Below are 27,242 nucleotides of genomic sequence, written 5' to 3'. Positions count from 1 at the left end.
ATTCAGCAGCTAGATATTTTTAAGTTTTACTTTGTTAAGTCCTTCATTGTTGGAGGTTAATTGCAGAATTACCATGCTCTATTGAGAACTATCGCATATCTCTTAGGTCCCACACTAAGCGCAGTAGTTTTGTGACGATTTTGAATGTAACGACGAAAGAAAATCTTTAGTTGCCTAGAGTCATATACAAAAAGCGATATATTTGTCATCCTGCTGCAAAAGTAAAAAACTTTCAATTTTTTGAGTAATGCCTATTTACTTTTACTATAAGAGAACGGGGAAATCAATGTATTGGCTGACGGATTAATTAATACACGCCAAATTGAGTTTCATTTGCAAAATGTGTTCCTGATTCAGCGTAACTGAGAGGAATATGTCAATTTCTCGTATAATGCCTTAGCTAATTTTACGTTTTTATTATTTCAAATAAATCATTAAATTGGTGAAGAACCCACATAAATGAACAATTGATTATTGGCGTACTCTTGAAATTAGTTAAGACAAATATTCTGAGCAATTGTGAAAGCTTATGACTAAATATTCAACATTCCCTTTTGTTGTATTATAAATATCAGATTGAACAATATGTGCTGATATAAGGAACCGTTTGGAACTTATTCATCTCTATCACCTGAATAAGACTAATATTTTTAGGGCATGGTTAAGACGTCTAATCAACAAAAACTAAGACTTGAGGAAAATTTAAATACGCTTCAACTATGCAAATACATTTCCACAAGCTTATGACAGTACATTGATGCAAAATTTTAAGTTGTAAAAGCCATTGATCAAAGCAATTTATTTGTAGAAAGGAAAATGACCATCTCTATACGTACTTTTGTGGAGGCATAGTGAAGTTGATGCTGTAGATTAAGACTGCTTCGTCTAGGGCTTCTTTTTGGGGGCATGCCCGACTTTTACAGAACAAACTGTGTAGTTGCAAGAGCTTAAATAAGGAACCTTCCAATCCATATTCGGTAACCATTGGATGGCGCCTGTTTTGTTGACGTCGTTCTAGTAACTCTCGTATTTTTGTCCCATTAAGCTTTGAAACTACTTAATGGCATTAATGCAACAAACTTTAAAGCCAAATAAACAATATTTCAGTTTTGGGATATGACAATTCAGCTACACTTTAACATTTCAAATCAACCTGCGTGTCAGATTACGTCAGTACTACCACACATCTTAATGAACAGTTTGAACAGGCAAGAGTGATGATTTTGCATCTAGGTAATGTTTTACTGCATATGTTTGTGTATTTTTAAGCCCTTCCTGCACTAGCGGATTTCAAATTTGGTTGGTTTTCGATACCAAATCACCTTTGTGCTTCCATCTTTAAACAAATATTCGCAGTGATAAAAATAACCCTGCCTTACCATAGACCATAAGTTGTGTCTCGTACAAGTTATTCGATTTTATTACATCATCTAGAAATTCGAAGATTTGCTAACAATTAATTAGTTCCTGTAAGTGAATAATTTGTGCATCAACGATTAGCAACAAGATACTGTCTATATCAATTTTAAATGGCAACATTGTTTTCGATCCATTTATTCGGCTTTTGAATAAAGTTTGATGCTATGGGTAAGTAATCAAAGTCCACAATTCTTTAGCGTTTAAGCCATTCAAAGATATGCGGGAGAATAGAACCTTGGGGCGTGAAAGTACCTATTTTCTGTCGGTCAAGCACTTAATCTGACATAAAATTAAAGACTTTAACTATTTGATGCATTTGTACTTTTGGCGTACATTTTTAACATCACACTTGCTCTTCAATTCTTATTTGAGCGTACTTTGCTGGGGGCTTGCAATTGTTTAAGCACATGATTGCTTCTTACATAAAGTATGCAATGCCGTATTTGCTATTCGGGAATCACTACTTTCACAAGCACAACTGGTAATTTAGAAACGTGACAGGCCAACATTAATTGCATTTATGCTAAAAAAAACGCAAATAACACCCTGTCTAATATATTGAAATGCTGTGGATCTTTTAATCATAAAATAAAGGTTTAACCTTATTTATTTAATAGCAAAATAGCTAATTAGGGAACATAAACCATGATTCGAACTTTTACATGGTAAAGAGGCAGTATAATGCTGCCAAAATTAATTCGCACAATTTATGCAGATGGTTGTTGCCACGCTTTAGTAATAATTCAAAAAACGTGTAAATCGTAAGATTTTGTACACACTTTTTGATAATTTAGACTTCACTGTCCTCCTGTTTTATTAAGTAGATGAAGTTATTTCACTTTTTAAAAAGGGAGGCCTAATATTTTCTTTTACAATAGATCCTCATGTTTTCGACGTCTTGGAAGCAGTTTAGAAGGCGATAAAATTACTCCAATAACATAAATTAGTGCTCCACAAACCAAACATGACATTGATTACCACTCCAGGAGGCCTCGATGGGCGTCCCAACCTCATCATGTTTATTCATAGGTAACCTTTTCATTGGGATTTATTCACCAGTCAAATGTACACTTTTACAGAACTTGACTTATATTTTTAAGGCTCAAACAAGGTAAATAAATAAAAATTAAGTTAACTTTTTGTTTAATTTTATTAACACAGGAAATTACTAGCTTTAACACAGATGGCTATAGTGCTAAGGACCAAGTGCTACTACTGTCATTGTTTATTTTAGAAGATTTTTTTCTTGCATTTGTTTGACAGATTAAATGTGCGTTATTGTATTCCTACAGAAAGGAGTAGTCCCCTTTTGATTCAAGCCGTTCATTGTTATAAACGTCAATCATTTGGTGCCTGCAGCTTTACCTTTACTAAAAACATGTTTTAACGCAATTACGGGCCCAAAGTGAAACCACTAAGATGTTGTGCAGCCCAAAGTGCGCAGAAAGCCAAAGGGTTTAAATTACAAAGGGTTTAAATTAATTAGGAAATTTGCAGAAGATCAATTGTTGAGCTGGATCTCTTCTTGCTTCTAAGTCATTTATTTGCAAAAATCCCTATGGATGGTTGCATTGAATGGATGTACAAAAATGAGACCGGCGGGAGAGCTTGTGAGTCATGGGACCTCTTAACACAAACACACTCACAGACAAATCAAAGTGACAAGCTCATTCGCGCTCCTGAGGGCAGGCGATGAAGGTTTTCGAATACTTCTCAACATCCTTCTTGAGCTTGGTCGGCTTGGTGGTCACGCGTCTACCGAGCTGTGACAACAAAACAACATGATTAATTCCATTACCAGGCTTAATTTTGCATTATATACGAGGACCTTGGTACCTAAGCTACTTACAAGAGTACGCTTTCGGAAGAAGAGAAATGTCGGACAGGCGGTAACGTTTAGATCACGCGCAAGTTGCTGGAGAAGAAGGAATAGAAGAACGACGATTTTTCTTCATATTCGAGGAAACCAATGAAGGGCATGTAAAGAGAAGTAACTCACAAGATTTCTTGTAGCGTCGACTGCGAGGATAATGAGCTTTTTGAAGTCCTTGCTAATTTCCTGAAGTGTGGCCATAAGGTTCTCGAAATCCTCATCGTTAAATTTTACGAAAGCCACCATGATTAGTCTCGCCTTGGCCTCATCAAGACACTCGTCAAATGACATGTTAATCTAAAGAAGTTTGGAAGAAAATTTGATGTTTAGCCGTGAAAATTGAAATGGATATATATAGTCACCAGTGTACCTCACAAAGACCGGACATTATTTTTTCCTAAGAAGAAAAAAAACAAATACATTATTAGAATTCCTGTGGAAATGGAGTGTGAAGTTGTCTGCTCTAGGTTGCAAATACTTACAGTTAATACAGTTGTTAGGTAATCCAACAAACTGGCGCTCTCAAATGATTGACTTTGTGAATCCGTAAGTATTTAAGTCGCTGAAAGGTAGTTGAATGCACACCGCTAGGGGCAATCTGATTGGGTTCTCAACTTCACCTCACCTATCTAAACACTTACCACCTACGTGATGGAGAAAATGCCTAGGTAGTGTCAGCGGAATTTAGACTCTATTCTTGGCTCACGGTGCCCGCTATTTCAGAGTCTTAGTCATCCACTCACGAGGCAATCTATGGCGTAGTCGAAGAACCTAAGAACTACGGTCGCAGAAATTAATTTAAATATGTCACCTGATGTTTAAAAAGTCATGTTAGTCAGTACCTCAATAATCATGATGATCTGAATTCAATAGAAGAATCACTTTAAAACCTCTCCTTTAAATATATATTTATGGACAAAAAGCTACCTCCAAAAATTAGTGATGTATTTTGATGCAGACACTACTTTCTTACACCCTACAGGTCTTTAAAATTTCTATTAGTCAGCCATACAACCTTAATGACCCAGATTATTAGTAAATATCACTGGATGCTATGAGAAAGAACATTCAAGAAGCATATTGAGAGTAATAGATAATTAGCTGTGTTTAAAACAAAACTTCGGTAAATAAAGTGAAACGCACCAACTATGTAAAGCAGGGCTTCGTGCGTAGTAATAAGGTGCTGAAGAGATCGCAAACACCTTATCAGATCTGATGAATAAGACGGAATAGTCAGCACAGTTAATTAAGCTAATTTAAAAGTTGCTGTGTAAGCAGTTATAAAAGGCAAACTTGTTAAGAATGAGGAAGAAAAATGATTTTCTACATCGATTCCCTGTCGGCCTTTACGAATGATGTAGGTATCTACAAGATTTGAGGCAAATAGATGATTTGCTCCACTTGGATCGCAAATTTTAATTGCTACTTTATGTTCGCTTTTAATAGATCATATTGTTTTCATAAGTTATTTTCAGTTTTTCCATGAAAAGGGAGTAAAATTAACCTAATTTGTGATCTCTTTCCAACAGTCGCTTGCAATGATTCGTTTCTTAATTGCAATGTCTGTAGCTTTCACACTGACAAATTCAAAGCTTAAACTGAGGAAAGGTTTGGAATCAATATTTTCCAGCATTTCGATACTTCAAATGCCCCTACGATTAAAAAAGAGGATTGGTTTTGTTCGTTTAACCGGAAGGTCACAGTTCAGGTGTTGGCGTTCGATGTGAGAGGCATTTGTGTAGAAGCAGTGAGAGTACATTGCGTCACAACATTATTCACTCTCTGTGAGTTGCAACTGCTTACATAAGCTCCTTTAAGTCACATTGAATAGGAAAATCTGGGTGTGACAATTACACCCGAAGAATTATCTTGCCAATTTCATCCTGACTTTTTGAATCCTTGGTGGGAAAACAGTAGAAAGCAAATAACACCTGCTAGTACAGGGCAAAGTTAAATGTTAAATGCAAAATTCCTCTCTGGTTAAGCCCAAAAACATTGCAAAATATAAAGCAAGGATGATTAATGCGAGCCAACGCATACAAACTTGGCTAAAGGGGTCAATAATTCTGGTTGACACAGAACTGATACATTTATTCATTGTTTTGTTGGAAGGCCCAACACGATAAATGTGCCATTAGTAAAACACGTGAAAGTGTTATCCACGATATGATTCTAGTATAAATTTGCCAAGTTGCGCTATTCATTAAATTCGAGCGTGCACCAAAAATTACATACGCTTAAAAATTTTAGCTCGTGTTTTTGGTTAAGTAATCTCTTAAATTATCCATTTTGAATAACCTTATTAGGAGGAAATTATGTGAACCAAAATAATCACCAAATCATTAAGCAGATGTTACATCTTAATAGGTGTATACAACTTGTGGATTAAAACTCGTGTATGGTACGTCAGTATAAATCTTCAAGTTCTAATGACACAATAACCTGTTAAGTAGCTCTTATTTAGGTCAATTTTACGATTTAAAACACTGTTCAACGTTATATCACCCTACTTTTCTCCGTGAGAGTGCGCAAGTTTTTTTGGCGATGTAGTATTTTTTTGTCTCCGTCGACTAGCATCAATTGCACACAAGGTCGGTGCCAATGCGAAGTGATGTCTGGCAGAGTATGAGTGCTTCGGTGATGAATAATTTGAATTGCGACAGGGGTGTGGGCCTCGACTGATCTTCTCATCACTAATAGCACGCAAGCACAAAGACAATGCCATGCTGGCATTGGTTAAAAAAGGCAAAATAAGAAAAGTACGTTGATTTGATTATTGAAAATGCATTCTAGTGTTAGACATCGGAGAATGAGTTTAACCCAATCAATGGAAGGAATACCACACTATTTGTAACAAGTTCGTCCGATATCACAGAATAATTTATTCCTTGGTAAATTTTGTTTTCAGAATGCAGTTCCAACTGTATCAGCACATTACTTCTTAAAACTTCTGATATATTTGAAAGTGAGGTGTCACGCAATTACAACCGGTAGACGAATGCTCCACAATAGTGAAAAGCACTAGAACTTTGCAAATAGAAACATGATAAGGTGATAAGTGATACGTAATTATAGACAATTAATATGAGGTTAGTTTAAAGCCGGATGTTTCTAAGTGTATCTCAAGTGTCACTGGAGCAATAAAATCCTAGCATTTATAGTTTTGTAAAATATATTTTTAGATTTAGAATATTTCTTGGGATAACAGGGATTTACGTTTAATCCACTTTCCTTCCGAGGTTTTATTTCGCGTTTCCGGCATCAACAATGATATTTATGCAGAGGGTTCAAAAAGCTCATATAATTTAACAATAAAGGAAAAATAGTTATAATAAGTCATTAGTAGAGGTCCAGCTACTAGAAATGGTAAAATATTTACGCTTTGGCTATCTGAATTTTTAGCTGCTACAAAGTATTTTGAAACTTCGTTTAACACCGCGTTTGATGATGTAGGCACTGAAGTCTGGGTAAATTGTACCTCCACTCAGCGGCATGGCCTCAGGACCATTCCAGTAGTCCCGACTCTTCTATGGGTCAGTAATTTATCTTCTTACGAATTCAGAAAAGACGCGGAACGCTAAACTGGTGACAGTGGCAAGTGAATCCGATCCTAAAAGTCAACTACCTTTAATCCTATTGTTGATAGACAAACCTTTGCGTTACGAAAGAAGGGCAGTTGTCAACAATGGTAGAACCTGTATAGACTTTTAACAGAAGATTTAAAACCAACTTCAACCTTCGATAACTATCCCAGTCCCGTGTTCTGCGAGAATGTCTTTAAAATCTGAAGCGATATTAGAAGTGAACCATTTAGAAAGTTTCGTTCAGGGGCTCTCCACGGTACCTCTCTAAAGATGTCGCTTAAGTGAACACGCGATACCTCCTCCACCTCTTTACTGTCTAAGTAGAAGCCAAAGAGGTGGGGCTAGACAGCACTGAAGAGAGAACAAAATGGTAAGGGGGAGTGGAGGCGGAAAATTATCCTCCTAAATCTATTTTGAACTAGGTCTTTTATTAAACGATTCCGCTTTTAGGGCACTGTTCGTAAGACTGGAGATGGGTAGAGTGTCTAACCAGTCTCCAGTGGTATGAGGATAGTGCATTCCTTTGCTCCCCATTACAGTTCTCAAATAAAACGAAACTTTAAAACTAATGGAATTGTCAAGATGGATTAGTGCCATTGGTATCGAGTAAACCCTCTTTTGCACTCAAATTTGAAGACCAGCGCTGCTGGTTTGTGGGTTTTTTAAAGCACCGAGTGTGTTTTGATGACTGAAGTGGGAAGTTGACTAAAGGGTGCACTATACTAAATGATCTAACTCAGTTCTTCTGTACTTCACTAGTAGATAGTCTGCCTTACTGCCCACGACTTCTCACGACTTCTGTGACAAATTAGAACGCGGCATAAAAAGGAAGTAAAATTCAAACGATTTTTAAGTAGATTTCCTATTACAAAAAATACTAATCCTACAATTTAAAAGAAATACTTAAACTAGTGTAAAGGATAAATGTCTGAGAAAGGCAATTAAATCATTTGTGGATTTTTATCATAACCATGCTTTTATAATAATGAATAAACTTTTCGGTGCTTTAAAGTCAATTATTCTATGTATATTGCGTCGAATCGATGTCAGCAAATAATGCTTCAAGGTATTAAGTAGTGATCACGTCAGCTAACCTCCTTGACTGGAACCCGATTCAACGGCGTAACTTCACTTAAATTGTAACTGCTGCTGCCATTCAAAATCATCCAGAATTACACGGATAAGTTAAATGGTAACTAAATTGACAGTAAAATTGACTACAATTGGATGACTCTACTCTAACTAAAGTGACTTTCTATAAGTCACCACTACTACAAGCTAGAGGATTTTTATTTACAATGATATTCATAACTTAAATTTCCTCGACTCTAGAAGCATTGTTGATGTCTTACAGACCTGATGCGTTTAATCTCTAGGTGTTCTGTGATATTTGAGGTGGATTTAGCCCAACATGCACTTACATTTACTACTTTTGCTACTCAGAACAATCAATCGAGAATGCCATTTTTCATATGGAGTACAATTAGCTGCAATTTTTAGTGAAATTGGGTGAGGTGACTAACGAATCAGGAGCTCTTCTGAGTCACGATTGCAAGCACCGCGTGGATGTTGCTGCGGTAATTGATTTGCGTAATCTGCACAATTCTCGGTTTACCTCTTTTTGCTAAGTTCAAAGCGGCATTTAAAAAAATTACCTAACCTGATCATAATCATATATATATATATATATATATATATATGCTCCTTTTTATTCAACACTTTGCTTACGCTGAAAGACAATCTATCAAAGAGCGAAATTTGTTTATTCGTCTTACTGACAGCGTTTAAATAAATTTGATTTAATGTCTTATTTATTCTGGAATATATGATTGCAAACTTCATTGGCATACCTCCAATTACACTATGACATTTGTAATGTACATACCGACACATCTTGCATGTTGCGTTAGTGTGTTGGCTTATTATTTTCACATGAGATACTTTCATTCTCATAGTTCCTCTCTCTATGGAAAGCATCAAGCGCCACGGCACATAAGCATCCTTCAAAATATCATAAGGAGTTCCATTTGCGCATACCAGGCCCTGAATGGTTATTGTGATATGGCTCCAAAAGCGAAAATGGCACTCAGATTGCTTAATTTGTAAAGGGGTAAGACTTATACCAAATTGCCCAAATAATTTAGAAATTTAACTAAGAAACCCCTGTTAGGGAGTTGCCTTTATAATATATAACAACAGCAACCTAGTCTCAGCTATCAAAAACGGAGATATCACCAGCTAGATTGCCGGTTTTTTGAAGCAGTCTAATTTTAGTGAGCTTGATCACTCTCGTTAAGGTCCCTTTAATATCACAGTTGTTTTAGGTGTTAAAAAAGTTCATTCTTTGGTAATGCTGTTTGCACTACAGCTTCCTAGTTTTTTTTATGCAGTATAACAATTGTTTTTCTCAAGGGTATCATATCGGCGTAGACGATGAATCAGTCTGGTTCATCTTCAAAATATCTTGACACATTTGCGGAAGGTTCCAACGATAACCGTCCTGAAAGTGGCCCTTATCCGTCTTCCTGTTTTATAGATTACATGGTCTCTCATAAGGTGACTGCAATGATAATATTCATCCTAAGTTAATCCAACTAAACATTAAACGCTTATTCGGAATTATGGAGGATATTGTCAAAGTACTTTTTACAGTTTAGCCGGATGTTAGCAATTTTATAGAGGAAGTCAAGGATATATTATTAAAGTCATTAATTCTATATTTTACAGGATATACTGAGCCAGTGGCTAATTTCCAAGTAAATTTAAAAAAGAATACATAAAGCGTACACTCCTAACGCAATAAAATTATTGTTCTATCACATAACGATACGAACAGATTCATTTTTACGATAGAAGTGCGTTATTTTAGAGCTCCAATGTTTCCCTGAAAACGTGCCAACACAGAGGAGTGTTGTTGGTGTACAAAAGGGCCGGGAAGTTTAGCCTGCGCAGATTGAAGAGCCAGGTGGTTTATTGTGAGCTAAAACAAATATTAAACTACTGAGCTCGGGTGATTTTCATATTTATGGGTTCAAAAAATTACTCATGTAATTTGGTTTTTGGAAGCAAAGAAAACTGAAATTCGAGCGGAAGAAACCAAATTTCTTATGCAGTTCAAACGATTCTGGAAAAATAACTTCAGAATATTTCAAATATTTTCGCTTAATATATTTCTAGTAGAGTTCAAAACTCACACAAGTAACCTACCTATTTTCAATTTCACAAAAAATTAAAGATGGTATATTGTGTTGGGAATTTCTGACCAAAACGTTATTGTTAATTAACAGGAATATTCTCCCACCTATTGTTGAGTCAATTTTTAATGATGCGAAGATTTTTGTGATTTCCAAAAAATATCCTTTATTTTGATTCGGAGAACTCCAAATTATAAACTCGACCCGTAAAATTGGGTCACTGAGGATTTTAAAATGTTACTCTTTTTATTCAAGTGGTGAAAAACCAAATAACAGCTCTATTTATGCCCTAATTTTTAGCAATTTAACGTGTAATATGTGTCGCCTTAAGACTTCCCTTAGAACGAAAGAAGACATAACATTTTAACAGATTGTGTATTGTCGACGTACAGCAGGGCTTGCAGCTACTAGCACAGCCAAGAGGCATTTTAATTATAAAAATCATGTTCAGTAGATTTCAAAATTGGGATCCCACTAGACCCTTTATCTCAATTGGTTCATGTCGCATAAAATACAGCAGCCGAATGAAATTTTAAAATTGCGAAAATAGTTGCCGAATAGTCTCGATTCATCGTTGAAACTCAGGCGCCTTCACACAAGCGCCTCGCGCATCAGTGCTTATTCGTGCCAGCCCATGCACACGTAAATCATTGCACCACATTTTTTGTGGTTCTGGTATACTCCTTTATCTAAAGTGTGCCCTAATGCCAAGGGTGCATCATGCGCCTTAATGTACACCTAACTGTCATCTTGATGATAGCCATACAGACTTACTACTTTACTCATACTAACTAGCAATTATTTGTTAATATTAACATGACTTTTAAGATGATTTTTAAGTCAACGGAGTCCACTATTAGCTAGTTAATGATGATTTTTCCCCTAAACTTTTGTCCTTTTATTCGTATTTTCCTTTATTTACATGAAGACACTTAATTGGTTTGCACTGATTTTTATAACCAGATGTGTTGGTGCTTAATGAGCAAAATAGTATTTGGCCATCAATCCATTATTGTGAACAACTGCAAACTTTAAAAAGGATGCAGTTTATCGCTCTGTTGGCCTTGAATTTAATGTTTAAGTGACGATTGGAGATGTCCCACTACGCATAAAAATAGCAACAGTGACTTGGGAAATGAGAAGGTAATATAAGAACATTCCAGGTTTTTCATTTTACTTTTGCTCATAAACAACAAAAAATTTAAATATCACTTCAAGCCGGAAAGGTATTAGCAATAAATACATTTATTTGAAATATATAATGAGTAACTCCAGATTTTCATCAGTTATGCACAAATGAGATTGTAACTCAAGCTTGCAAATCAAGTAGTTGGACATAACTGCAGCGCCCCGAGGCATTCCTGAATTCATAAGAAGTCATAGCAGGGTGGGAGAGGATATACCACTGACGTACAGAAGAGACGAGTTTACCAGGGTGACTCGAAGGTCATGACACCGAGGAGAAGTACACTGTGCGGGGACTTAAGTGTTCACGTAGTCAAACTGAGTGTTAACCAAGCTATCAAACGCTGCATTCAATCCTGAGTGGATTTTTTAAAAAAGCATTTCCAGAGAAGAATGAAGTGAAGGATTGGCTACACCCAATAAAAAATTCAATGTGTATTAATATTTAATCCAGTTACATTTTCATATTATATATTTTGATCAAGATCTCATTTTATATAACAAGACTCACATTTTTGATGCTTCTCTGAGAATCAGTCTATGAGTGATTTGGGTAAAATTCATGATAACACTAATTAAATTATTAAAGTGAGATTCTTAGAAATTGAAAATTATGCGGGAATAATGGGATCACTTAGACCATATAACGGAAATATAATGATAATGATGCTTCTTTTCCGACCTTGGAATTACCAGTCAACCTGGACTGCCACGATAACTGCTGTTAAATGCATTCCGTATGCCAAGTACTCTTCATTTGAACTAGGAAACCACACTGGTAGTAACCATATAGAAATGCAAACCGTTATAATGTTATTAGAGGTTCAAATGCCATGGGTAATCAGGAAAATAGCGCTTCTGAGTATTTGAATATTTTTTGTTGCATACACTGCGTATTGTGCGGCTGCGGTGCACCAGATCGGGGTTTTAGAATCAATAACTTTGGTTTGATTTGTAGGCGTAAGCTTGAGTCTGGCATTTTTCAGTGGGAATGGTCCTGATATCTGCATTATTTTTTTGCCTGTTTTACACTACTAATGCACTTAAAATGGGTTAAGTGAGATCGCTGTTTCCACGGCGTACCCCCACCCCCCCACGCTTATTAATGGGGCTGTCGAAAGCCTTGTTTGTCGTTGTCAGAGCTTGCATGATTCAAGGGAAAATTTGTGGAAGTTGCTCTTGCAATTCAATGCAGTCTTGCACTGCTGTGAGCCGAACGACCTAAGAGTTGATGCGAGTTTGGAGGGCGAGAGTTCATTCTTAATCTGAAGTCGGTATCTTAGAGCACTAGGGTCGCAAATGTCGTTTTAATAAATAATATTAAGAAAGCAACTGGGTATACTCATGGCGAATTGAACTGTCAGACAGTAGGATGTTAGCAGTGATCTTGCCATGACTCATGAATGCTTCCTATTTACAGTCAAAAGTCTTCTGCGTAGTTGTCATAGTTACTCCATTTAATTAATTGGAAGTGCGATGAGTTCATTGTGTAGCTCATGGTTTTGGTAAAGAGGCCATTTTGGGCCTCCTTTATCGTGCCTTCTCCGTATGGGCCGGCCTCCAGGTCATGCCAGTAGCCCCAAGTCCTACTGTATGCTGAGAATTCATATTTCGTTCGAATAGTACGCCTTCTTTTCGTCTTCTGTTAAGTCTCGGGGCACTACAGAGTAAATGTATTTGCAAAAATCAAGGCTGATTAATAGCCATTAAAATCGATGGGGAATTGAGGTGGAGCACTTTGTAGGTTACTTATACTATGTAAAGACGAAGTTATCACCTATTAATAATGCACAATCATCTAGCTCTACGTAAGTTAGCATTTTTTAAGAAATAACAAGAAAAGGTACACTTACTTCACTTACAAATGAAAATAGAGTGCTGTTATACGTTAATAATTTGTTTAACCCTTGGTTTCGGTAACGGGCCCACTTAGAGACTTCATCGTCGTACCGTTGCGGGGCGGCTCGGCCTCTGGGTCATAGCGATAGCATAATCCATTCTGCACTTCGACAATGCATGTTCTACCTAGGTGTTATTTCTTCCTTTATCTTCAGGGAGGTTTTTCCGGCGCTACGGTGCTCCATGTAACTTAGGCAATCAACAAATTATTTATAATACGAAATAATCTAGTATAATCCAAATATGTCAATATCGCATCATTGCTTTACCTTATATTGTGCAGTTAATTGTGTGTTTTTTAAAACGATTTTTAAGTGTACGCCTAAATTTGAGCTTGTTTCGGTACCAATATGAAGATTTGGTGTTTGCCTCAACGTGTGTTTAGCTGTGGCATGATATTTCAGTTATGTCTAGAGCTTCAGGTTTCTATTATAAGTTAGTAATCTCTTCCATACTGGCATGGCTTTTACAACATCAAAGGACGGCTAGAGACTCCACACTATGATACTGATTAAAAACTCATGCCCCTCTTAAAGATGTTTATCAGAACACTTCGTTTTCAACTAGTTGGTGAAAGTATCTGAAGCGCAGTATCTATCTGACCGAAAAATTGAAGAAAATTAGACTTTATGATATCTAAAAAAGCCAATGGACCACTAGTCGAGGTGGTAGAAATGGAGAGGCAAATCACTGCACTGTGGAAAAAAATCACCTCTATGCAAACAAATAAAATAGTGCAGGTATTTATTTTTTCCAACGTATGCTCGGGTTTTATTGTATAAATGATGTATAGACTATATCATTTATGCTATCTAAGAAATTCAGTGGCAAAGCCGCGACTGCTATGGATGATTCATAGGGTTTGCTGTAGCGAGTAGTTTTTAAAGATCTGTTTGGAACAATTTTAAACAGAAACATCGTATTAGCGTTTTATATTTTGACTTAAAATGAACTTAACAATTTTAAAATGAATTTAGTAGAAGGTACTCCTCGTGGTCGCATTTTGATATTAGATTACAATTCACGCTAAGTCGAATGCCACTTGCAGTTAAGGGTAGGTAAGCAAGAGCGCTTTCAAGCTTATCAAGATCTATTAAGTCACCCCTGATTTTGCTTATTTCCATAAAATTCTTCTACGAAGACATTCAGATTTATTTTACTTTTAATGATCCGGCCTTTGTATTTCGCATACTTAATTGTTGACAGTCATGGATCAAAACCCACTTAAAGGTGGGGAGTCACCACTGGAGCTCCAACCTTCTCTACCTTCCTCTACATCTTCCTCCTCGCCGTCATCATCATCATCTTCTTCTTCGAATTCCTCAACTTTGAGGCCATCTCGCTTATCAAGGATTGGAGAGTAGTAAACTCACACAGGCGACAAAGTAACGGGTCTAGTTTTAACTGGTAAATTCTGTTTCAGATGTTTTTTAAATAGCTAATTTTACCTACTAAATAATTTCTAGCCTATTTTAAAATTACCGTATGTTTGCACGATTATTATGCTTAGGAGTACATGGTAATCTATCACCTTGTATTTAAATAATTACTAAATATCGGAACTCTGGTAATTAATTTCTAATTCTAGTTCTTAATTTGCTGTTCTAATTTTGAAATACACATTAAACGATGCGTCTTAAATCCCAGCCTTAAATCCCAGTTTACCCACTTATGGCTACTTTAGCCAAAACGATGCACCAAAGCTCGCGAAAGGGTGAGCAGCAACAGCAGCAGAAAGGAACCTTACAACGAAGACGTCCAGGCGAGAAGAAAGAGAAAGGCCAATCATCGGGGTCGAATGCAAACACGCGCAATGATTTCTCCGATCGAAGCAGAATATGTCGCATTTGTCCGATCTTACGACTCCATGCACCAAGTGATACTTTAAAACCTATTTTAAGTCATCAATTGTACGCAGAAGAAGCTGCTTAAGAGCACTAGTTGTCAAGCCTTATCTCTAGTCTGATACCGTGAACTTTAATATTAGCGACTGTTTCCAAATTGTGGCAGAAATTTGCTGGTTGGTATTAAAAGGCGGCTTTGTACTAGAGTACGATTCTAATATGATAATGACTTCAATCTAGGGCGCGAAATACTGATTTGCTTTGATATTAATATTAAAATGTATTTTTTAGCGCTTCGTAGTCCCAGACGTCAGCAAACACCATTAACAACAGAGCAAATGGAAGACTTGAAGGAAGCTTTTTTTGCAAGCTGGCTCAGACACAACGATTATCTATGATTCATGTCAGAATGCAGTTCCGTCGGGCTCGGAAAGAAGAAAATGAATAGTAGATGAAATGGCGTTTTTTCAACCAATGTAGAAAAATTTTATTAATTTGTTAATATACTTTGTGAAGTGAAGAAAAATAAGCAATAAGCTAAGGACCTTGTCCTCGTACCTCAGAAGCATCACAATTCGGGGATACAAAAATAGGTCATTATTGAAAAGTGGCAGCTTTGCCTCTATCCCAAGAAGTGTACTGGCAAAAGTGGTTTATCTAAACAAAACATTGAGTAATTTATTCTAGATCAGAGTATATTCTTATAAATCCGATACAGGCAACGAGTCACGTTTTCCATACTTTTTTGTTTTAGCGGTGTAACAAAGAACAGTAGCATTTTATGTGAATAAACTCATTTTGAAACCTCATTACATTCATTTCTGCTTATCACATATACGTATTCCTTAGTTCACTTTTAAACTATCTGTTCATATTCAGAACATTTGTCAAAGTAACGTTGGACAAACTGCAAACGCAAACTCCAATGAAAATGGTTTAATTTCTTCTATGAGCTCAACGTGGAGACGCAATTTGGTTAATGCGGAGACAAAAAATGTGAACGCCGCTTGATACCATCTTGTCCAATACGTAAGAGGTTCTCGCCTTCTCGGTGATGTACTTTGTCACGATCTGTTTGGACCGTATTACATAGCCATCAGTAGATAATTGTTAATTTTTGATCCTTTCCACCTTGAACGTCGGTATTTGCACGTGACGAAATAATGAAATAAAGTACAGTATGCTAACATTGCTAAATTTGTCCCATGCATTCATTCTTGGCCGGCATAGATTGCCATTCAGTCTAAGATAGTGGAATAAGTGAAGAATCATTACTGCTATCCCAGCTAACAGATACTGAACTTATTGTTACCCTACCATATGGAGAATAAATGGTATGATCATTTGTTCGGCTCCGACACGAGACGTTAATAATTCAGAGAAAGGATGAACTCAGTATAGTTGCCGTAAAACTCGTTTGAGACACTTTTGTTGAATATTCTTTACCTAGAAGAAGGATTTAACCATTTCTCTGAAGGTTCTTGCCAGTAATCAGTCGTAAACCATATTATTTTACCAAAAACTACTTAATTTTTAGCATTTTTGTAACTGACTAGGGATCTGCCCAAGATTATTTGGATAGTACGAGGCACATTCCTCAGTCTGGTTCTTATGTTTTCTATCCCACCATATTATTTATTGCTGTATTTCAGTTAAGCATTTCCCTTTTATTGTTCAACTAACCCCGATTTTATTAGCTATCTTACGCTTGACTGCGGTATCTGCATCAATAAAAAAGAATGAGGCTTAGGAGCATGTGAAGTTAGGGCTGAACTCAATGCAACTCATTTTGAGATCTGTCTTCGTCCAACTTAAAGGAATATGAAGCGGACAATTTTCCTTAGCCTGTTGTATGAATTGAGCCGAAAATGATCACAAGTTAGCTCCCAGTTTCATCAAAGTAAGCAGATTAAAGTGTAGTTCTTCTAGGATTATGAGCCGAGTAAGCAGTTAGCTTTCGACATAACTTAAAGCTATAAATTTACTACATATTATGCTAGTAGTGGTAGCTTTCATTGTTCTTGTCTGCCGGCGTACTTGTGAGTATCCCTAAAGTTACCGAGAACTTTGAACACAACTACGAAGCCCCATGGGGCGTTGATTTTATACGTTTCATTTACTTCCTGTCGGAGGCTCTGATTTTCTATTTCCCATATCATCATAACGATAACTCATTCGATATTACACATTTCCACTTTGTACGGAACCGAAGAGTGGATGAAGTATGCTCGTACCCATTCAAAGTCGGACTTAGTAATTACACTACACTGAAATTTACAAGTAAAATGCTTTATATTTTCATTTTAATCCGATTGATCCTTCCCTTATTTGCCTCAATGCAGGCAACATAGGATCGGTATGAGTCTAAGTAGGCTCTAATTGGTTGAACCGTCGAGCCACCAGAGTGATTTGTTGGTCGTAAACCGCGCCTGCGGGCCTAACCTGCAGCCAATAGGGTACACTCAAGTGTGTATATCGCCTCATCACTAAACATAGCCATTCACTGACGGCCCTGTCATGGCTACGCGACCTGGTGTGTGAATCCTGTTCTCTTTTCTATAGGTGTTACGTAATTATCGCTTTCATTTCTAGCATAGCTTGGCTTGTAAGTGCCAAGTATAGTCCCTAAATCCATGTTAATCGTTATAATTTTTAACATTTGTACGGATTTTAGGCAGATTTTTCGACTACTACACCAATTCGAATGTAAATGAAAATGGTAAAACTTCCGTCCAAACGAATCAGTCGTACTTAACGAGTAGCGAAGATCATCGAATTGTACCTTGTACCGGTGACTCACATTCTGATTACCGTCATGAGGTGAGTATAACTGACTCTTGGACGCAGAGAGCTGACATTGTCAACGACGTGAGGCCCTTCAACACTGCGCACCAAATTGAAGAGATTTGTACGCACCAGACCACGAAAAAATGTGATCTCTATGATCATTTGCGGTCATCACCTGACGATCACAATAACAGATGCTTCCCCAAGTTTCTCCAGCCGAATGAAGCGAAAAGTAGTCAAGGCGAACCTAGCAACACGCAAGCGCTTTCGTATGGCCTAGACCAATCCCCCTGCTACGTAAGGTACATGCTCTACGTGTTGGAGCACAATCCATCCGACCCCCATAACACAGAAGCAAACCAAATGACTCGACCAGAAGACACGCAAGCGCTGTCCCTACTGGAAACCACTGGCGACGTTCGTGCAGTCGATTTTGAACAACTTAACAGAGAAATCTGTTTTCAAAAAGGATGAAATTTTCTAAGGACATTAATGTGTGTAAATACATTTTTAAAATAAAGCACACTTTTCCAACAAACGTCTCGAATACTTAGTCGGGTGCTACAGTCCTAGACTTGTCTCATAGTCCGAAGCAGCGAGAAGACGTCTCAACAGTAAAGTAACGTGTTATTGATTGACCAATAGATGCTACCGATGTGGCAGAATTTTTCCTATGTTTTAAGTAGTAATAAGGTCAAATGTAAGCACAGAGTGGACGCATTTATTTGACGAGGAGATTTACAAAGATATCACGAAACCAGATTCATCGAAGCACATTTCTTCGCTGTTGACTTTCGCCGCTTCTTTCGATTTCGCAATACCTTCAGCTTCCGTTTTTTCGAGGCTGACATCGGTGTTGCCACTGAAGTTTTGTGACCTGTACTAAAATTCATTGTCGTAGATTTCTGTTTGCCTTTTTCTAAGGAGGGCACAAACTGAGTTTTTTCTAATTCTAGCAGGCTTGTAGGATCGGCCAGGTTTGCAGGGGTTGGGGCAATGGTGATGCTATATGTCTTTGCGATGCTATCGAGGTGGGCTGCATCGTCGCCACCAGCCACAAAGCTAATGGCCAAGCCGCGACGACCGAAACGACCAGACCGGCCGATCCGATGGAGGTAGACTGCTGCTGTCTGCGGCAGATCATAATTCACCACCAGGCCTACCGTCTGTACATCAATTCCACGCGCCCAGATGTCCGTGGTGACGAGAACACGACTGAAAATGGGGATTTATTTGCAAAAAGTAAAAATTCCATTATAAAAATTAGAAAAATGGGCGCGACGAAGTTGAAAATCGAACCGTGGGCGCAAACTAAACAGAATTTAGCACTGACAATAACAAACGTTACCTTTGAGCCTAAACTGATAACGCATACGTCTAAACCCTCTGTGCTTCAATAAGAGGATTAATGATACTTTATACTTTTGCAAGTAACTTAATTGATTACTTTGAGACTGGGCATTAACGAAAAATAACTTATGAGTTAGGGATAGTGTGACGTTAATAAAAGATTTGGCAATTCCGATTATGCAATGGCAATTACAAGCCATCGCTTGCCTATAAGCTGTCTAATTTAACGCCGTAAAGACTGCAAATAATTCTTATTTATTTAAGCACCAAATTCAAGGTTAGCGAGACTGGGAATCCATTTGCGACTTGTTTGGCCCTCGAAGAATTCGTAAACTTGAAATATTTTTATAATGTTCGGTGAAAGGTATTTCTGATCAACGATGATTAATCAAATTTTCACCACTCAAAAAACTTCCTTCAAATTGCATTGGTAGTCAGTAACGCAAGAGTATCAGGGAGAAAGATACATTTCAAACTTTCTGCTTTGTTACTGACATTAAAACAGGGGTTTGAATTCGATGCAACTTCGGATCAACAGTGAGAATGAAGCTTAGTGGTGGTGGAAATCATCTTAAAACCGAAAATAGGTAGTAGTTGTTACAAGAACACATTCAAGATTGAAATTGCTTCAATTGTTGATAGTCTGAAGATAATGGATTCGTTATATCGCTGAAGTAAGCAACCGTTGTTTCGATAAATTCATTGCATTTTTTGATAATCGCAGCAATGCAACCAGATAATTCAGGGAACACAACCCTGAAGAAAAACACCAAGTGATTTTAAAACTAGGCTTAAATGACTTGGGAAAAATAGCACTGCAGTTAAGTGAAGCACTGTGAATGAATATCAAGATCATCTAAGTATATACGTCCACGGTATTACGCGTTTCAAGGCCCCAAGTACCAAGATTGACCCAGATCAAATGATTTTACAACTTTTATGGCTATGGGTGGCGTGCCCCACTAAGAACACGAAGTTGACGAAAAGATAAGGCCACTAGTTGGACCTGCTGAGCGTCTGCGGGTGGGTGGATGCGAGATAACGATATGCATGTATATGCAGTCAAAAGTCCCACCCACATATTCGCCACACCCCTGACTATCGCTGACCTCGAATGCTGGCGCCAGGTGTCCTGAGGACACCAGGATAGGTAAAGACAATAATGTATAAACTCCCCTTTACATGGCCTCAGACATACACACGCGACATTTGACCTTTGGGGCTATCTCGCCTGAGTAAACAGATGTATGAGTGAACGAGACTCATTATGAGTCATCATCAAACCAACTCCGCACCTGGGTTTAGCCTGACGGTGTGAACAGTGCCTGGCGCGGATACATCCTCATCCTATTTAAAATTGGGATGACATATAACATTAATGAAAAGAAATAATTCGTTCTCGGTTGACTAGTTCAGAAAAAAACAAGCAGAAGTTGGTCTATCACGTAAACACGTAGTGTTAATGGCTTTTGGTGTTTTTTGAGCACCAATACATCGCGCAGGTGACCTACTTTAATGATTGATAAAGTCAGTGAATCAATTCCACCTAAATCCATTTCGAATTTTTGCCTATTTTCGTTTCTCATCCGAACCACATAACACAACACAATCTAACTTGACAGTGTGAAAAAGGACGCTGCGTAGATGTCGTATGACCACAATGGAGGGAAAAAAGATTGGACAAAGGAGGAAACCACCATGCGCTAGTTTGAGCTGGTGCTGGTATCTTATTCGGGCGTAATCGTCATGGTAACGCCCTATGGTACTGGAACTTACTGGAACATTAGGGCAGGTAGAAACGAACTTAGAAGGGGGATCCGGCTTAACGATCAAAACGGATGGCCGTTGATGATGCGAGAGTTTGATGACAACTTACTTATCATCTGATCAATTTTTAACAAATGAAATATTTCCTCAACGTCCTTCTAATACTAATTTTTTTTAGAATCTAAATAGGATTCAGCGCGTTCAGTTGAAGAGTGGGCACATACATTTCTTGAACAGCTTAAAGATTAAAGTTTGAATGAATACGAATTAACAGCTTCCCCAAAGTAGAAATAATGTTTCATCGACATTGTTTGAAGTACTTTTAATCGGATGACATCAAAATGATGCATGCATTTTTGCAAATGGAGGGGCAGGCTTTTAAGATCACTTTATCGCATATGGTGCCCTTTTGGGTGGATACTCAAAACATCTATTTATATACATCCCAGGTTCGTTAATCACTCTAATCCCTTTAAACATACCATGCAGAAAATGAGTAATCAGGCAGGAATAAACACTTGGTTCGATTGTGAGTCAAATCTTTGTAGAATTTCAGATGATATGCATAGCCGGTTGGTTTGCCCAACCAAAAGCGAGCTGCAACTTTTATGATCAGTGTGGGAAACTCTACTGTCACAAAACAGGTAAAAGCAACCGTATCATAGATTAAGGTCGATCTTATCCCATAGAATTAGGCATTTTATTGCTCAAGTCATGCCATTCAAAAGAAGTGCAAGAACCCAAAGTCAAATCATTTGACTTTCCACTTGATCGATAAAATGGGGAATCTAGAACATACTATTAAACCCCAATGCTGTGATAGGGGGAACTTTTGATGGAGTAACCAACGATGATAAATACATATAACAAAAAAGGAACTATGTGGATGCCCAATAGCAGCTGCACATGATTAACCAAGTAATTTTGAACGGACAAACAAACACTGCATTGTTTGCCATAAACGAAGACAGGCACGAACCTTCTACCTGCCCGAAACGCATTCATTACACGATCTCTTGTTGCCTGATCGAGATCGCCGTGAGCAGCAGTCGCCGTAAAGCCGTCTACGCACAGTCGCCCCGATAACCAGTCCGCCTTATGTCGGGTGTTCACAAAAATTACTGTCTGCGGGACGCATATTGAGGCGAAGATGTCGGTAAGTGTCTCGAATTTCCACTCCTCACTAGCTGTGTCGATGTAATACTGCGTTATGCCCGACAGACTCAACTCATCCCTAAAAAGCATGGCCATTTTCAAACATGGACGTCTATAAAACAATAATTTCTATTTATAGTAAGTGCAAAATACTGAGGGACGAGTAAGCAGACGGGGTTTCCGAGGAAATGTTCCATCACATCTCGACACCCAGATGTCCATGTAGCAGAAACCACGACTCTTTGCATTGGAGACTTCACAACACCCTGAGAAGGCTCCACTTCCGCGTTCCTTGTCTTAGCGGGAAGATACTTGAAAATCAGCTCGAGTTGCTCTCGAAGACCCCGGTTTAGCATCTCATCTGCTTCATCTATAACAGTGATCCGCAGATTGGACGGTTTCAGAAAGCCACTTCGAAGGAGATCTACCCAGCGGAAGCACACAGTGCAATTAAATTGATAATTATTCAAAATAAACTCATCAGTTTAGCGGATTAAATTAGCATAATGTGTGGAAGAACAGAGATATAAATATGGCTCTATTATTGAAAAATGAAGACAAATTTTACTTCGAGTTATTGAAATCGCTGTTACATCAAAACAGAAATTTGCCGAAATGCGGGGAATTACAGACCAAAATGCTCATCTTTTACTTTTAAACACGAAACACAGCCTCACCGATGAAGAACTAAAATGAACAACCTGCACAAATCCTACTAAAACGAAATAAAAACACCAAAAAGTTGAAAACTTGCACCTTTGCTGATGAACGAGAACGTTAATCCCTTACACAGTATACATATTAGAAAGGAGACAAATAAATAGTTAAAGGAATGCTGAAATAACACCAGCCAAACTGCTGTAAAAATTGTTCGAAAGATAATTTAGTCGAGTCTCCATTCGGCAAGCACAAACTGACAATTGTCATAATATTATTTCTACTTAGCTTTATTAGTAAAAATGTTTATAATTTAGGCATTCAGAAAAGGTCTACGCGGATCACCAAACTGCTGTGACCGTGATTGTTCAAATGACAAAATCACACAAGAAGCCATCCCTACATTCACTAGTACACACCTTATTTACAGTAAATCATCATATGTTATCAGAACAATGTAAAAATTCGTTCACATCGGTGCCTACCCAGGTCAAATTGGACCCGTTGAGATCTGCGGTAGAGCAGAACAAACTTAGGGTACGTAGGCATGAAAAAGGGTTGGATGGCTCAGTGAACAATCTCGACGTGTAAGTCGGATAAAATACTCATAGGATTAAGAGCCTAATGCTTTATTAATATCCCAATTTTTCAGATATGTACTCACTCAACGAATGCGCTGCGAATTAAAAAATGCTAGTTCTATGCTTCTTCTATCAGTAAACTTAAATTTACAAATATGGAGCATTGAATAAACCGCAATGAAATCCACTGGGCATGTGGTAAATTACTCATGATATTCCAACTTTAATCTTGGCACGTTTAGATTTAATGAGTCAATCAATAGAAATAGTTGTTGTTCGATTGATATTTAATAAGTACGTAAATATTTATCTGCTTCATTAACGACTTTATCAACGATTTCGTACCTTACAATACCACCAGCCTTAATGAGCAGGGAAAATGTAACCCTAGCACAAACTAACAGGGCTGCTAGATGCGAGAAAGAACGGTGAAACATCACCTCGGATACAAGTGAAGAGTATGGTTCCATTATTAGAGGGATTTACACCCTATCTGGTAAGCATAATCTGACCTTAATTATTTAAACTGATGATATTTGAATAAGTATTCAACGAAAGTCAAAATTCCGTGTGTCAGCATTTACAAAAAACATAACCCAGTGCAGACTAATGCTGATGTTTAAGGTCGAGATTTAATGTTAAAATCTGTCGATTCAATGACAATTTAATTTGGGATAATACCGAAAAGGGACCATTTGGTGTCTGCATCAGTGACAAGGGATAACTGTTAGATTAAAAAAATAACAAGATGCCGATGAAATTTGAAGCAAAACCTTTTATCACTTAAATATGACCAATAGGCAAAAAATATTTACAGGACATCACACATGTATGAAGAAAATATGAATTTTGCTCTTCGAGTAAACGAAATTAAAGACGCAAACTATACCCAAAATACGACCGGGGGTACCGACAACAATCTGATAGCCCAGGCCCAGACTTTTGCTCATCTGACCGACATTATTCCTCCCACCGCAACATAGCACGCATTTGATAGAGAGGTGGTCTGCCAGTGCCGTGACTACCTTGAGGTACAGGGAGAAAAATTATTTAAATGGGGATGTTCGACGACTCAAGAGAAAATGTCGAAAACATCTTATAGATCATCAACATCACGCTTTTAAAAAGGCGTGTCCAAGAGATTCGCCAGTTGAAAAATAAACAATTGCACAATCATAAAATACACTCTCCAAGTCAATGTTACAAATTTTAATTAGGAAGGTTCAATTTATTGATTTCCTTGTCATTTTATGAAAAATAAACATAAACCCTAATGTAATGGTCGTGTGCTGTCGAACTCATACCATAACCAAAAGGATAAGCAAAATACACAACTTATTAAGCAAAATGAAGTCACGTAAGCGCAACTGACAAACCCGATGAACTTGTGAGGCCAATTCCCGAGTAGGAGCGAGAAACAAGGCTTGCGTTTCCCTTCGAGAGGGATCCAGCAGTTGAAGCGTGCCAATGCAAAAAGTTGCCGTCTTACCAGTTCCGCTCTGGGCTTGAACCACGACGTCACGACCTCGTATGATTTGACTGATGGCGCGTTGTTGAACTAAAGACGGTCTCTCGTAACCTAAATTTATTAACCGAAGTGTAAAACAGTATAGTTTTTGGTCTGTCTATCCATGGGTAATGTTGAATACAAAGAGCAATAAGAAACGAAAACCCGACAAATCCGCACAGCCCATGTAACAAACAGCAAGGATGATGGGCAAAATTTTGCGAAAATTATACAACGATAAACAGTGATACCATAGTCGTAGATTCCACGGAGAAGATCTGATTTGAGACCCATCTCCTTAAAAGAAGTTATAACCGGAACATTTTCAGAAAGTGCTATATCCTCACGGTTCTCAGAACTGGCTTTCAGATTTTCAAGCATTTCTAAAAGTAGAAAGTAGAAGAAACCAAGGTTTACCCAAAAGTAACTAAATGTCGTACATAGCTGAGTCCAGATTCCAGCATGACGATGGAAACCGTACGAGTTGCGACAAAAAACTTAATGGTCAAGAATGTGAAACGATAACACTAAAAAACCGTAAAGAAAGGAGTTTGCATCAAGCTTTGGTGGACTAAAACCCTGCATAACTCGAAGAACTAACCGCAAACACCACGATGCGTGCGAACACCGCGAAGGTTAAAAAAAAGCGCTGTGGTTGCGAATTAGTGTTAACACGATTCCATTTCAATCATTGTTATTAAAGGCATAAAATGGCAAGAAAAAGCTACTTATGGCAGCAGTAGACAGTATATTTAAAAAGGGTCTAAGCAGTCTACGTTTAACGAACATTCCATCATTATTTATTTAGACTAATCTGATTCCTGAAAATCAGGTACATGGCTAGACTCAAGAGGATTAATGGAGCTCTTCCTTTACTTTAATATGCAAAACTACCTAGTATTAAAATTGGTAGAGTAAATAGTGTTAAATATTTTGTTTGGATGGCCCCAGACAGTGAGCAAATTTCACTTTGAGTTAGGTCCATTGCCTATCAGCTATTTTATAATGGATGACCTTGGGGTGGCTTTAAACTACTCAATAAATAGCGCTTTAGGCAAAGTATTCCGTCTATATCAGTTTATGGCCTTTACGTTTGCTTTGCATGCTTGCACAAGAACTGCTCGCCTATGTTATTAAATTCATTCGTTCTTCTATTTTTCCGTGAGTTTGTTACTCTTCTCTCCCAGAGTTGTAGCTGCCTTACCTTTCCCTTCTGTCATCATTGTTATCAAGTAATTTGAATATGTTAAGTAAACCAGTGCACAGTTATGTGGTTCTTTTACGCCTAAAACATGTATTAGAATGCAGTGTATTAATTTGTGGGTTCTGATTGCACAACAGGATACTCGAGTACATTTACCTATTCAATAGCTTATGAATAACAAGATGGTAATGAGAACCTACAGATTGAGATTTTACGCAGTAATTTAAGTGCTACAATGCATAGATTTTGTGACACGGATTCGCTGATATGCCATGCGTTAAGTTCTCTGAACCCCTTAGATTCTTTTTGTAGCTTACTTTGCCAGAGGCCTCAACTGTTATGTATGTAACTCCTCCGTTGATCCTGGATGTCTCGACAGCGGATTTCAAGCTCATATAATTAACTCAGACGTGCAACCTTTGCCGTGCAACGTTCGTGACGCCCAGTTCTGCATAAAAACTACTACCGTATACGGAGGCAAATCTCTCTTGCATACAAAAGGTTCTGCTCGTTTTGAGTTATGCACTGACTTAATTAATTTTCTTTTAGCTATCATGGGTACAACGCGATTCTGCAGCAGCAAGTCTCTCGGTGACCAATGTCAATATGTCGACTTTCCCGATCACGATAGAATTTATCAAGCGTGTGTTTTTACCTGTGAAGAGGATGCCTGTAACACATCAAGTAGTCGCTTCCAAGATTTAGACGTTTGCTCAATGTTTTTCATTATTATGGTACCTTTGTTAGACGCAGGGCTCCTCCTTTTATAGAACAAAAGCGGATTTTTATTTACTATCTGCATACATATGCCACAGTATTGATCGCTGTACTAGTACTGTTGGGTCACGTTGTTCAACCTGCAATACCGAAAGAGAAAATAAATATGTTAATAAATCTGTGACTATGGTTTGCTAAAAAGACAGTAGACTATCCTTAAAGATATACCATAGCATGGCTATTGTGTCGGATGTAAGGCTGACGTGTGAACATGCAATCAGGTAAACTTAATACATAAGTCTTACTAATAAACGCATAAGAAAAAGGCAAATTCCTAAACAGAAATGGGTGAATCTTGGTACCAGTAGGCAACCAATCACCATTTGACCCAAGGCAAAATTGACGTTCCAAAGTTATATGTCTTCCATACTTACTCTAGTCGCTTACGTGGGATTTTCAGCCGTAGTCTCTTCCAGTCGATGTACTAACACCTGGTGCTTTAGAACAGCCATTTCATCT

At 37.8% G+C, this 27,242-nt stretch overlaps 2 protein-coding genes across 2 annotated transcripts; both read right to left on the bottom strand. All coding sequences in view use genetic code 11, as the record gives it.

Annotated features, from left to right (window-relative positions):
- Positions 1-3,086: 3,086 nt before the first annotated feature.
- On the bottom strand, positions 3,087-3,583 carry EGR_07846 (hypothetical protein; the record flags this gene model as incomplete). The annotated part of the gene is made up of 3 exons (XM_024497095.1): positions 3,087-3,182; positions 3,269-3,334; positions 3,419-3,583. 3 exons carry the CDS (start codon positions 3,581-3,583, stop codon positions 3,087-3,089), a joined length of 327 nt encoding a protein of 108 aa, XP_024348506.1.
- Positions 3,584-17,362: 13,779 nt separating this feature from the next.
- On the bottom strand, positions 17,363-25,183 carry EGR_07845 (ATP-dependent RNA helicase FAL1; the record flags this gene model as incomplete). Its single annotated transcript, XM_024497094.1, has 7 exons — positions 17,363-17,440; positions 18,607-19,000; positions 21,882-22,136; positions 22,211-22,481; positions 24,185-24,320; positions 24,672-24,874; positions 25,054-25,183. The coding sequence occupies 7 exons, from the start codon at positions 25,181-25,183 to the stop codon at positions 17,363-17,365; spliced, it is 1,467 nt and encodes a 488-aa protein (XP_024348505.1).
- Positions 25,184-27,242: the final 2,059 nt, after the last annotated feature.

Source organism: Echinococcus granulosus, assembly GCF_000524195.1.
Source record: "Echinococcus granulosus chromosome Unknown EG_S00088, whole genome shotgun sequence".
Classification (NCBI taxonomy): Eukaryota; Metazoa; Platyhelminthes; class Cestoda; order Cyclophyllidea; family Taeniidae; genus Echinococcus; species Echinococcus granulosus.
The sequence above is the reverse complement of the archived record's forward strand: the minus strand, read 5'-3'. Positions and strand labels throughout refer to the sequence as shown.